Here is a 12,972-nt window from a genome sequence, read left to right on the forward strand (position 1 = left end):
AAGCTTAAAAGTTTGGCCAGTCTATGAGCTGCTTCCAACGCTGTGCTTCCCTTAAGCACACTAACCTGGGAGTCAGAGGGTGGAAGTCGGGGAACCCCCGGTTACAGGAGTGTTTAACCTTAAATTCTCATCGGAATCTGGAAGTCTTTGTGAGGAATTTGGAAGTGGTTTTGCTTTATCTGTTAATTCTGCTTTAGAACATGGGGTGTAAGTTTTGTGTGCTGGGGTTGGCCAGTTCCATTTTCTGACCTGGCTGCTGCTTAACCTGTTTCCTATCAGCCTGGACCGGACCCTGACCTGGGGCAACAGCTGCCTGTTTGCTTCCTGAGGCCGTGTCACCAGCAGCTGCGGTGGTCACTGTTTCTTGCCTAGAGTGGAGGTCTCAGAAGAACGCACTTAGCTTAGCATGGTGAATCTCATGGGGCCTGCTGTGGACCCTGCCCTTGCCCTGGAGGGGGCCGCGTCCCTTCGCCTTCAGGTGCCACTTCTGTTGCTCAAGCATGAATCAAAGCTCTGAAGCCAAGGGTTCTCTGAAATAAAAGGGTTTCTTGAGCCAGTACAGACACGGGCCAGGAAAGGAGCCACTCTTGGGACAAGTTCCCCTACTCGCAGCAGCCAGGGTGCTTAGCAACTGGAAGTCTAGATGGAGCTATGAGCCAAGAGCATTTTATGACAGAATTCAGGAGAGAAAGTGCGGATGATTGTAGATAGGAGGGGCAGGACTTGGAGCCGCAGGGTTTAGGACAGAGAGCTGTCCATCAGATGCTTCTGAGTGCGTGCGACTGAGGGCTTTGGAGGTGAGCAGGCGACAGCACCTGTGACCCCAGCAGTCTACACAGAAAATGCCTGTCATGAGAAATCCGCACGTAGATCCCAATTTAGTTTGCCCTGAAACAAACTTGCTTACTTGTCCCAGGTTGTCTGGGTCAGGTTCTGGGTAAGTAGCCTGGGTTCTGCCCACGGCGAAGCAGCTTCATGCAGCAGCGTGGCTGTGAGAAGAGTTGAAGTCACGGGGACTTCACAAAACATTTATTGGGGACAGTTCCCCGAAAGGAGCAAGTCACCCAGGGATAACGCAAGACAGTCACCTCATCCCGCAAGGGACAGGTTGATCTTGTCTGCACCCTCATTGGACAGGACTAATGGCAAGCATCAGAGGTCGTAACCCATCTCGCAGATGCTGCAGTGGGCTCAGCTGACCCAATCCCGGCGGAGGAATGAAGGTGGGGCATAGTGCCTCCTCCGCCGGTGCTGAGACCGCAGGCAGGGCCAGGGCTCCCAGGGGCTACCGCCCGGTAGGCACACGAGCCTGCAGGTTTCTCCAGAAAGGAACAGGAGTTGGAACTGGGACTTTGCAGGAAGATGGCAGTAAGCCATGCTTCTTGGGGAGATGGCGCAGGGGGTCCACTCAGGGGAAGCGTGGCCCCAGCCAGAGCAGAGAGGGGCATTCTGCAGGGCACGCTATGGAGGAAAGTGTTTCGAGAAGGCCGGACAAGGCTTCCCCAGGACTCCTTCTGCCCACGACAGCACTGCCCTCACGCAGCAAGGCTGGAGTCCTAACGGCCTGATGGGGCTCTCCTGATGTTTTTGGTTCTTCTAATCTAAATCTTTTAAAGAAAGGATGCCCATTTTCTCCAGCAATTCATGATTTAAAAAAAAAAAAGAACTTGCCATGCTTTATGGTCCTAAAATTCTCAGTTCTTCATGGAGGGACCAAAGAGTCGATATCATGGTGTACAAGTGCAGCTTGGACTTGAGGGAGTGTATGCCAAGAAATCAAGTCAGCATTTGCCTTTAATGTCTCTTTCCACGAACTTTTCGGAGCTCCGTGATGTTCCTGTGCTTGGGACATCTCTGTTCAGTTTAGTCTCAGCTGTGACCTCTTTTGGTTCCCTGGTGCCTAATACATCCCCCAATTTTCCCATTATCTGTGGTTTGGAGCAATGTCCATGGCGTTGGGACCCGCTGGCAGGGGAAGCGACCTGGAGTTCCAGCCGAGAGGCAGTCGAGGGTGGACCCGGTAATCCTGTGACCTGGGCGTGGTGTGGGGAGGCCTGGGCAGCAGGGTTCAGCAGGCCTGGCGCCCTGAGTCCTGCCATCGAGGCTCGGCCCTGGCGAGTGCAGCCTGCAGCGCTGGGAGGCACAGCGTGGTGTTCTCAGCGCTGTGGCCTGGCGCGCTGCGATCGGGCTCGCCGAGCTGGCGGGCCTGGCGAGCCCCGCGAGCCCGGAGCAACAGGAGGCGGGCCTGACGGGCCTGGCGAGCTCGGCCTGGCCCGGAGCCCTTGGAGGCGCGGCTGGTGGGCCTGGCGAGCTCCGAGGCACGGTTGGCTGTCCTGGAACTCTGAGTGAGCATGACCTGGCTTGGGGTGCTTAAGGTTCTTGGGTGTACAACTGCGCGGCTAGTGGGCCTGGGGATCCTGGGGATCTTGGCCATACAAGATCGCAGCCGGTGGGCTGGAGCGCTCCGAGGCGGGGCATTCCGGCCATTCCAGCTAGCGCGGCCCCGAGACCGCGGCCCGGCAGGGTCTGCAGTGTTCTGAGGCCCCGCTGGCAGGTGGCGATGCCAGCGAGCGCGCAGCGCTTGCAGGCGCGGCTGTCTTGGACCACGGAGGCGTGGCCTGCAGGTCAGCGTGGCAGGTGCGCCTGGCGCGTCCAGAGCGCCGCCTGGTGAGCGCGGCCGGTGCAGCCGGGAGCTGAGCGGCGCGGCCGGCAGGCGGGTCGGCTGGGCGGTCTTAGCAGGTGTGGTCAGCCGAGATCCCACCGCTGGGGTCTGCAGCGTGTGGCGGCGTGGCTGGCTGGCTGGCCCGGTGATCCTAGGAGAGTGACTCCTGTTGACTCCTCTTGTGCGGCCTGGCACACACCGAGGAGCGAGTGGTGGGGCTTGGTGGTCCCAGCAAGCACAAGCCAGGTCGGCCGTGGGGTCTGGAGTACATAGTCAGTGGTCCAATGTTCGGACGGGCGGTTCCAGCGAACCTGGATTGGCGAGCTCAGCCGAGCCCGGTGAGTTCAACGGGCGAGCCCAGCCGAACCCGCCGGTGGGCGGTCCCAGCGGGCCCGGCCTGGCGAGCCTGGCGAGCTCGGCCGAACCCGGCCGGCGGGCATGGCGCACTGCCGGCCCCGTGCGCCCTCTGGCGGACCTGCCCAGTGGTGCCCGTGCTGGCAGCCAGGGCCCGCCTCCCGGCCGGAAGCGCTTGCCGCGCAGCCGCCCTGGCCGCTGCGGGAGAAGCCCCCCGGCAGTCCGCCCGAGTCCGGCAGTCCGGCAGTCCGGCAGTCCGCCCGGGTCCGCTCGAGTCCGCCCGAGTCCGCCGCCGCCCGGCAGTCCGGCAGCCCGGCAGTCCGGCAGCCCGGCAGTCCGCGGCAGCCCGGCAGGCCACCCGAGTCCGCGGCAGCCCCAGTCCACCTTAGCCCGCCTGAGTCTGGCTGTCCGGCAACCCTCCCGAGTCCGCCTAGTCCATCCCAGTCCAGCAGTCTGCCCGAGTCTGGCAGTCCGGGAATCCGCCCGGTTCCGGCAATCTGCCCGAGTCCACCCGAGTCCGGCAGGCCGCCCAAGTCCACTGCAGCCCGGCAGCTCATCTGAGTCCGCGGCAGCCCCAGTCCACCTCAGCCCGCCTCAGGCCGGCAGTCCGGCAGTCCGCCCGAGTCCGCCCGAGCCCGGCAGTCCGGCAGTCCGCCCGAGTCCGGCAATCCGCCCGAGTCCGGCAGTCCAGCAGTCCGCGGCAGTCCGCCCGAGCCCGGCAGTCCGCCCGAGTCCACCCGAGTCCACCCGAGTCCGGCAGGCCGCCCTAGTCCACTGCAGCCCGGCAGCTCGCCTGAGTCCGCGGCAGCCCCAGTCCACCTCAGCCCGCCTCAGGCCGGCAGTCCAGCAATCCTCCCGAGTCCGCCCGAGTCCGCGGCAGTCCGCCCGAGTCCGGCAGTCCGCCCGAGTCCGGCAGTCCGCCCGAGTCCGGCAGCCCGGCAGTCCGCCCAAGTCCGCGGCAGCCCGGCAGTCCGCCGGAGCCCGGCAGTCCGCGGCCGCGGCAGGCCGAGGAGGCGCAGGAAGCGGCCGAGGGAATGCGGAATGCCGAGAGCGAGTACAGCCTCCGAGTGCCTTCCACTGGAGTCCTGCGGACCCTCGGATACTGAGCCCTCAGCCCTTCCGGGTCTCGGGGCTGAAAGGGGCTCCCCTCCTCGGCCCTCCGGAGGCGCCGACACGTCCGTGGCGGGCCGGGCCTGGAAGAGCTATCCTCGGTCAGGCTGCAGACCTGATCCGGGAGGACCAGATCCTGGAGCGCCGGGACCCCCAGGCCACGCCCCGGCACGCCCACGGTGGGTGGGGCCTAGAGGAACTGTCCCGGGTCCTGGAGCACCATGTCTGCCCCAGACCACACCCCCCGACACGCCTACCGTGGGCGGAGCCGCGTGAGCTGTCCTGGGTCCTGGAACTGCGGGCGGAGCTGTGGGTAGAGCTGTGGGCGGGGCTGCAGGTGGAATTGTGGGTGGAGCTTCGGGCGGAGCTGTGGGCGGGGCTGCAGGTGGAACTGTGGGTGCAGCTGCGGGCGGAGCTATGGGCAGGGTTGTGGGTGGAGCTATGGGAGGAGCTGTGGGTGGAGCTGTGGGCGGGGCTGCAGGTGGGCCGGTGGGCGGAGCTGCGGGCGGAGCTGTGGGCAGGGTTGTGGGCGGAGCTGCGGGCGGGGCTGCGGGTGGGCAGATGGGCAGAGCGGATAAATAGTGCGATTTTTGGCCGAGCCGGGTGAGTGAGAAGTTGGAAAAGACCCTCCGTTTCTTGGCCGGAAAAAGGATGATTCCGGCAGACTTTTGCGGGCGCGCGGAGGAAGAACCGTGGTACCATCAGCCTGACCTGCACCCGGACCTCAGGTGTGTGTGTGTATGTGTGTGTAATATGACCAGGTTCCTTCTGGATTCCTGAGGACTGATTCGTTTACTCGTTCCTTCCTTCCCGCCGCTTCTGTCCTTACTTGATGCAGTGAATTCTGTCGTCAATAGCACCTTGTCTATTTCCTCAATCATTCTCGCTGTGTCCGCTGGAATTAAACATGAGCCCCTGTGTGTTGTGGTTCAGATTGCTGGCTCTAATTTCAGGAAAACTGTGTCTGTCATTTGCAAGGCACACATTTTGTTTCTCACTTTCTAGCTCCCACGTGTTAAGATGGCATCAAACTACTGAAAACCAGCTGCTTTTGTCTGCTGTGATTTATGCTCCCGTGACCTGCCCGCTGCTCTGTTGGCGAGCCAGACTGGTGCCGTTGTGCGGAACACCCGAGAGAGTCCTCCCCATGTTTCCAGTTATAGATGGAGGATGTACCCCGTGTCCCTTGTACACATTCCTGAGAGTGGAATAACTAGGTCATAGGGACAGGGGTGCCAGATTCCAGGACACAGCGTCATGGTGACTGAAATAGCGGCCAGTCCAGCATGCTCTTGGGCCAGCAGCACAGGCGTGTTCTGGCCCTTCTCACCTTGAGCACACACTGCTAGTCTTTGCCAGTGAGTGGCTGTCGGGGGAAATGCCACCGTGAGCTTGGAGCTCCTGCGATGGGGAATGGCTCTTCACATGTGTGTTCATGTAGGGCCTTGTCCAGTCTCATGTTAGGTTATCTGTTGGATGTGACCTGTTGTCCCCATCAGTATCTCTCTTTCCCTCTCTTGTCTTTTCTCCTTTTTTTCCTCCTCGTCTCGCTTTCTGTTCCCTCCCTCCATCTCAGAATTTCTTCTTTATCTTTCATATGAAAACGCAACTTAAGTGATCAGATATGGGTTTTTAAAAATAACCTTTTTAAAATTAATTTTTATTGAAAAGGCAGATCAGATTTGTGGGTAGAAGAGACAAAGACCTTCTATTGGCTAGTTTTGTCCCCAGGTGGCCACAATGGTCGGAGCTGAAGCTTGGAGCCAGGAACTTTTTCCTGGTCTCCCATGCAAGTACAGGGTCCCAAGACTCTGGGCCATCTTTTACTGCTTTCCCAGGCCACAAGGTGGGAGCTGGATGGGAAGTGGAGCAGCCAGGACATGAACTGGTGCCCATGTTGGATCCTGGCACTTGCAGGGGAGCGTTGAGCCACTGAGCTGGGCCCATGGTGTGAGGCTTTCCTTCTCTCTCCTCTGTGGCATGTTGTGTGTCTTTTGAGTATTTGTTATTTCCTGGCGTTACAGGAAAGATTGTCCTTATTTGTTTGTGACTGGAGAGCTTCTGGTGATGATTCTTTCCAAGTTCTGTTTATCTTCTACTTTATAACTTTTTTGTTTAAACTAGTTTTTGATAAATATAAACCTTTTTAAGCTGGCAAGATCAATTTTGTCAATATTTTGTAGTTTTTTTTTTTTTTTTTAAATTTGAGAGTCAAAGAAAGAGAAAGATGTAGAGAGAGGTTGGGACCTCGTGTCTGCTGGGTCATTTCCTTAGCTCCCCTTCCAGCTGGGCTGGAGCTGGGGGCCAGGCACTGTGTCGGTAGCTGGAGTCCGGCTCCTCCAGCTTCTCCGGGTGCTGGGCTGGAGCTGGGGGCCAGGGACTGTGTCGCTAGCTGGAGTCCAGCTCTTCCAGCTTCTCCGGGTGCTGGGGCCAGGCACTGCTCACCGGCAGGCACTCTGTCACTGTGTCCCATGTTGGTGAGTCTTAGGAACTCTCTTTTCTTAGGCTAGGCTCGAAGAGATGTTTTCTACCTACCACGTTTGCCAGTTTGGTTTTAATGTTCATGCCTGTAATCCAGTTATCGTTGATTATTTATTTGAAAGGCCAGGAGACAGAGAGGAGAGAGTTAGAGCGGGATATCTTTCATCTACAAAATGGCTGCATTTCATACAAAATGGCTGCAGCAGCTGCTGGGCCAGGCCACAGCCAGACTCGTCTACAGGAGTCTCCTGACGATGGCAGAGGCCACTTAAGTCAACGTGTACTGTCTCTCCAACACATGAACAAGGAGTTGGGTCAGAAGTCCAGTGGCCAGGGCTTGCACGGGAGCCGTGGGAGGCACTCGGATACGGGAGACAGGCGTCGCAGGTGGCAGCTTAATGCGCGTGCTTCAGCATTTGTCACTGCAGTGGGTTTTGTATACCGTGGTAGGTAGGATTGCAATTTTATGTTTTCTTAGAAATAACTGGGTTTCCTTTCCAGTTTAATTTCTGCAACAGTTTTTTCTCCACTGATCTGACATTGTGATCTAATCAAACATTTCATGCGCTTGAAAAGTCTTAAGAGGTAGTTCATGGGAAAAATGCATGCTGCCTTTTGTTTTCATTTTCCCGAACTTCTTCAAGTCCCCCATCCACGTGCCTCAGTGCTTTCCCTTCTGAACCGCTGCTTTCTGTTTTAGATAGTTTATACCAGTCTCTGCCATTGATTTTGTGTAAAACCCTAATTTTGTACTTTTGTACTAATGAGACGTTAGGCATCAGTATTGCCATACTAATGAGCTGATCTGTGTTTTGTGGTGTACTTGGTGGGAAGCGTTGAGGAATGGGGGGAGGAGGCGGAGGGAAGCCTGAGTGTCTCGTCGGGAGGGTAGAGTGCTAAGAAGGGTAGAGAAATGTGAACGAGTTTGAAATGGAGGCACGAGCAGTAGCACTTCTGATGTGTTCGCCTGTGTTAGCTGAGGGACCAGGGCTTGTGTGTGAGTGCGTGAGCAGCTGGTGAGGTGCGTGGAGGTGCTGTTCCTGCGGTTTGAGATCATTATGCTCTAGTACATTCGCCGACCCCTGGTTGTGTCTTTGCGGTGTGTCACCTGGAGCTCTTCTCCACACAGGCGACTTCGTCCTGCGCAGTGCGAGCAAGTCCCTGCTGGAGTTCAACACCACGGTGAGCTGCGGGCCCCCGAGCCGAGGCCACCGCGTCCAGAGCAGCTTCTCCTTCCGCTGTGGGAAGACCCTGGTGAGTCCCCAGGCGCTTTTGGAATGTCTTATGTCAAAAGTGGTTGTCCCTGGTTTGGTCCCGCTGTCCAGGTAGTCCACAAAGAAGAAAAGTGGGCAGAATGAAGTAACAATTTACGTTCACCGCCCAGAACCCGTAGAAGAGCAAAATCCACATACAAAATTGCAGCTTTTCAGTGAAACTTGAACCGCATCCTGTGTGAGCATACGATTTGGTAATTAATCAGTATGTGAAATGCAAAGTATTGTGGGATGTTTATGTCACAGGCATGATGCATTTTTTCCTTCTAAAACCTCTCCTCCCAGCATCTCATTTGGAAGGGGTTTGGAAGAATGTGCTGCAAAAGCGATTTTTTCCCTCTTCCTTTACATTAAGTTGGAGAGACCAGCGTCTGTTCAGGGAGTCAGAAATCCCTGGCCCGTGGGTAATAGGGTTTCCAACTGTTTTGGGTTAAAAGGAGCATCTTATGTGTAAAGCGAGGAATTTGTTCTTATCTGGATATGTTGTGAAACTGGTTTGCTTTAATGTTTAGTGTTTTAAAAAGGAAGTTGTAGTAAACATTTTCTAGCTTTTAGGAAGAGCAATTGGCATAAAAGTCTTAACAAATGTTCTTGAGTAAGAAGCCCAGTGTTTAGAAAAGTTGGGACAGACTAAGCTCCACGGCTCCTGTTGTCTGTGTCCCAGCACCTTGCGTCTGTTGCAAAGCCCTGCAGCCACAGACAGGTGAGCTCCGAGGACAGCAGCTCAGGAGAAGCCCGCAGAGCAGATGGGATCCATGGCTGATCTTCCGTCACTTCCAAATCCACCCTGGCCTTGCAGAGGGCTGAGGGGGTACCTGGGCCTTGTGGATGTCAGGGTGTGAAGTGGATCCCAGAGAGCTGGGGCTGAGGAGGAACCAGAATCCCCATGCATCGGGAACACCTGGGGGTCCCTGACCTCCTGCAAGCCTAGAGTACGATGTGAGGAGGAGAGGAAGTGAGCCAGAAGGAGCGTTAGGCTGCAGCATGGTGCTCAGGGAGCCTGGTTGTGGACCCAGATGCTGCCCTTTGACAAGGAGATAACTTTTGCTGTCTGCTCCACATGTACAAGCTAGTCGGGCAGTGGTTTGTTCCCAAGTATGCCTTCAGCAGAACTAGTATTCTTTGCCTTGCTATAGTTCCTTACATTTTAAAAGAAGTCTTGTTTATTTGTAAACCACAAAGTAGTAAAATGAAAACCTTGTGGATTTTTGCATACTCCAGGTGAGAGTCAAGTTTTAAACAAACCCATAACATTTTGTCGAAATGGTGAACAAAAAGCCAGCACGTTGGGCTTGGGAGCGGCATGCAACGTGGCAGACTGTGTCACAGAAGGAGCTCATTGCTGTTTCAATTTCCTTTATGAGTTCTGAGCTCACCCTGTGAGAAGCAGAGGCCCCCTTCCCCCGATCTGCGTGAGGGAGCCAAGAGGTTAATCTGTACTGTGCTGGGAGTCCCCCAGGAGAGCGCTATGGTTGGCCAGTTTGGAGTCAGTCCTGGCCGCGGGCTGCCGGGAGGCCCCTCCAGGGTGGGGGTCTGTGGGACGTCCGGGCCCGGCCAGATGCAGACAGGGCTCCTCCCGGGGCCCCTCTCAGGAAGCGTGAGGTCACGTTTTCTGGCTTTGATATCTGCTGGCGTTTGGTGAGGAGAACATTTGGAGCTTGAGAGTGGAACGGCTCTGCGCATTACTTCCCATGAGTTCACTGCTCACAGAGGGACAGTTCTGGAGCAGCTACACTAAAATTCCAGCACGATGTCATGAAGCCTTTGTCTCAGAACTTAGGGGTTTGGGAACCTCTCCGTGACCCCTTTGGAAACAGTTGTGTCCCAGCTGCCTGTCCTTGCTGGCTGTTCCTCCAGTCCCCGTTCTTGCTCTCACAAAGAAACTATGTGACCTATGTGTGGGATACTGACTTTTTTCCTTCTTCTTCTTCTTTTTTTTTTTTTTAATAAATAGGGATCTCCTGAATTCGTAACGGCCACAGGGTGTGTGCATTACTTTGAGTGGAAGACCACGGCAGCCTGCAAGAAAGCCACGTTTAAAGCCCTCAAGGAGGTAAAGGGGAGGCCCCAGGTTGTGTCTTCCTGTAGTACGTGCAAGCAGCTGTTCAGATTTGAAATACGGGTCCAGCCTCTTGGGGTGAAAAATCCCTTTTGGTTTTCAGATTCCATTTGAGCAGAGTTGCCATGTGGTTTGTTGAGACTCTTCTGGGTGGCTCTTATTTTTGGGTCAGGGCATCTGAAATATCCTAGGGTGTGATTCGGTGGCCCAGATTGGAAACAAAGCGGCTCACCCACAGAAGGCCAGTCCGCTTCGGTTCCTGATGGAAGCAGAGGTGCAGGGTGGACTGACCTTCTGGTTTGCACTGTTCCCGTGGCAGCTGCCTGTTTCTGACCTGGCTGTGCCACGTGCGTTGCACTTCTCTGCTACGTCCCCTTTGCCTGTCTCCATGGTTAGGCCCCTCTCCTTGGCCCCGGGCTGACCCCAGGATGCACTGTGAGTGCAGGCCAGGTGCTCTTGCCCCCTCCCACGCCATTCTTGGCCAGTTCCCCTCAGAGACAGGACGGCTCTTCCTGCTGCCTCCACTCTTTCTCTTTTGTTGTTTGGACAGTGTGTCTTGGCCAAGTCCCCTTCCCCCTCAGCTGACTGTGTGCAACATCAGGTTTTGAAATACATATGTGGGGAGTCTGCAAGAATCCATGGGAAACACATAGTTCCAAAAAAGCCATGCCTGAGTTCCAAAAAGATTTTGCACCAAAGTAAACTCATCTATTAATTCTGGTTTTCCAGTAACTTTCTCAGAGTGCTCTTCCACACTGTGGAGTGACCAAACCCAGCTAATTGGAACATCAGCGTTCTTTGTGATGCAGAAGCACTTGAAATGCCCTTTGCTACCTGATTGTCAAGATCAGCCTGCACAGTGGTGTGGGAGGGACCTTGGCGATTGAGCAAGCTGCCCCTCACTGCCCCTGCTGCCTGGGGTCGGCTGCAGAGCCCGGCTCACCCGCCACTGCTTCTCCCGCCGTACAGATCCTACAGGCCCCTTCCTGTTCAGATGATTGTTGGTCTCACTTCCCTCCTTTAGTTTCTACTCTGAAGAATTGCAGACTGTCAGGCTATGGGGCTACCAAGGGAGTAGTGAGCAGTAAGTTTCACTGGTGGCTTGATTCCACATGGGCAGAAACTCTGTCTACTTATTATTTATTTACTTTGTATTTAACTGACTTGCAGACAGATAGACAGACAGACAGACACACACACACAAACAGAAAGAGAGATCTTCTGCCCACTGATTCATCCACCAAAATGTCTGCAAGAGCCTGGGTTGAGTTGGAGCTGAAACTGGGAGCTGGGGACTCAGTCCAGACCCTGTGGGTCGTGTGGGCTCTCACTGCTGTTTTCCGGGGCTGGAGCAGCAGGGAGTTGGAGCCAGGAGTTGCCACCGGGGCTGACGTGGACATCTCAATGGCCATCTTAACCTCGAGGCTAAATACCTTCCCCAGATGTTTTTTAAAAAAGTGATAAATGATAAGCTGGAACAGAGTCTCCTATGTGGCCATCCATAGAAGGAAAAGACTAATGGGAGCTGTGGAAAGCTATGTTGCTGCTCTCTCCCGGAAAGGGGCTTTGTGGAAACAGCTGAAAAGGGAAAGAGTTGGGGCCGTTCTCTAAGCAGGTGGGTCACACTGAAGCTTCATTGAGGTCTGATCAGCAGGAGCAAGTGTTCAGTGCAGCTGTCAGGCACCACTTGGGATGCCCAGCCGCTGTCCTGCAGTGCTCAGTTCAAGTCCTGGCCATGCCTCCGATCCCTGCCACTGCTTGCCCTGGGAAGGCAGCCGTGATGGCCCCCACCTGGGGAGCTCAGGCGTGTCCCTGCTCTCAGTGTGACCAGCTCCAGCCGTTGTAGGCATTCGGGCATGAACCAGTGGATGTACTCTCTCTTCCTGTGTGTGCCTCTGCCTTTCCGATAAAACAAAGAAAAGGAAAAGAAGTACATTGTTCATGACATACTGTTACTGTTACTGAGCTGCACTGGGGGCAGGTATCATTGGCCCAGCCTGAAACGGTCTGACTCTGTGCCTGTCTGTGCCCCACATGTGGGCTTGTGGTCTCTCACCCGACGGCATGCCCACGGTCTCCCGTTTGACGCCTTTTATTTCCCTTTGCTGGATTAAAAGTGGTGCCTTTTAATCCACCAGCCTTTCTGAATCAAGCAATGGCTGATTTTTTTTTTCTGCGGGCTACAAACTTGGGGAAGCCCAAGTCCACACTAGATCCCGCCTCAGGCCTCTTGTACAGCCCCAGAGCTCAGAACAGGTTTTGGATTTTTGCAAAGTTTTATGTAAAAACACACACACACAAAGAAGAATGTGTGATAGTGACTCATGTAACCCACAAAACCTAAACTGTTTTACCGAGAAAGTGTGCCGTCGGCCGTGCCAAGTAGTTCTCTGGGGTGGGAGTAGGGAGATACCGTCTGTATTTTCTCAAAACAATGACACGCAATTTTTCTTAGAAGCTGGTCCGAGAGCACATGAGAAATGTTCGCAATTTGTTCTCAATTATCGTCTCGCTCTGCGTGCCTGGCGGCTAGGGCTTTGTCCATTCAGTTTTCACTTGCTCCAGTCGATTGAGGGCCGAGCAGTCGGGGTTCCAGGCAGTTGGGTCGTGGTTCTCACCTGCTGGGAGCCCTCAGGGCAGTGTGTCACCCTGTGTTCACCGCAGGCTAGGGGGTGGGGGGTGGGTTGATGAGCCGAGCAGAACTTAATGAAACACAGGTTCTTCTGACTTTAGTAGAATCTGTGGGTGCTGGGGCATGATAGCTTCAGAAACACACTGAGTGCTTTGTGTGTCTATCAGACCCTCTGAGCATTAAAAATAAAAACAGCAGAAAAGCTCTCGATCTGGTATAGCATCAGTTTAGGTTCTCAATTTCCATGCCACGTTGACGTGGCTGAATTGAGAAGAAAAGCTGGACAGGCAAAGGATCATGGTAGCTCCAGGCCAGGCGTTTTTTCGAAGCCACCCTGTTCTGCTTGTTCAGCGGATCTTGGCGGAGGTTTTCAAGACAGTGATTTCTTTAAAATGTTCTG

The 12,972-nt window shown here is 55.2% G+C and overlaps 1 protein-coding gene across 2 annotated transcripts in view; it reads left to right on the forward strand.

Moving 5' to 3' along the window:
- Window positions 1–12,972, forward strand: part of IGF2R (insulin like growth factor 2 receptor) — an 89,318-nt gene that overhangs the window by 25,740 nt on the left and 50,606 nt on the right. For both annotated transcript variants that reach the window (XM_040965550.1, XM_040965549.1), the window contains exons 3-4: window positions 7,737–7,861; window positions 9,836–9,934. In XM_040965550.1, coding sequence (XP_040821484.1) covers window positions 7,737–7,861; window positions 9,836–9,934 — 224 coding nt within the window. The remainder of the gene's footprint in view (window positions 1–7,736; window positions 7,862–9,835; window positions 9,935–12,972) is intronic.

Source organism: Ochotona curzoniae, unplaced genomic scaffold, assembly GCF_017591425.1.
Source record: "Ochotona curzoniae isolate NIBS_2020 unplaced genomic scaffold, NIBS_Ocur_1.0 scaffold_3890, whole genome shotgun sequence".
NCBI classification, from domain to species: Eukaryota; Metazoa; Chordata; class Mammalia; order Lagomorpha; family Ochotonidae; genus Ochotona; species Ochotona curzoniae.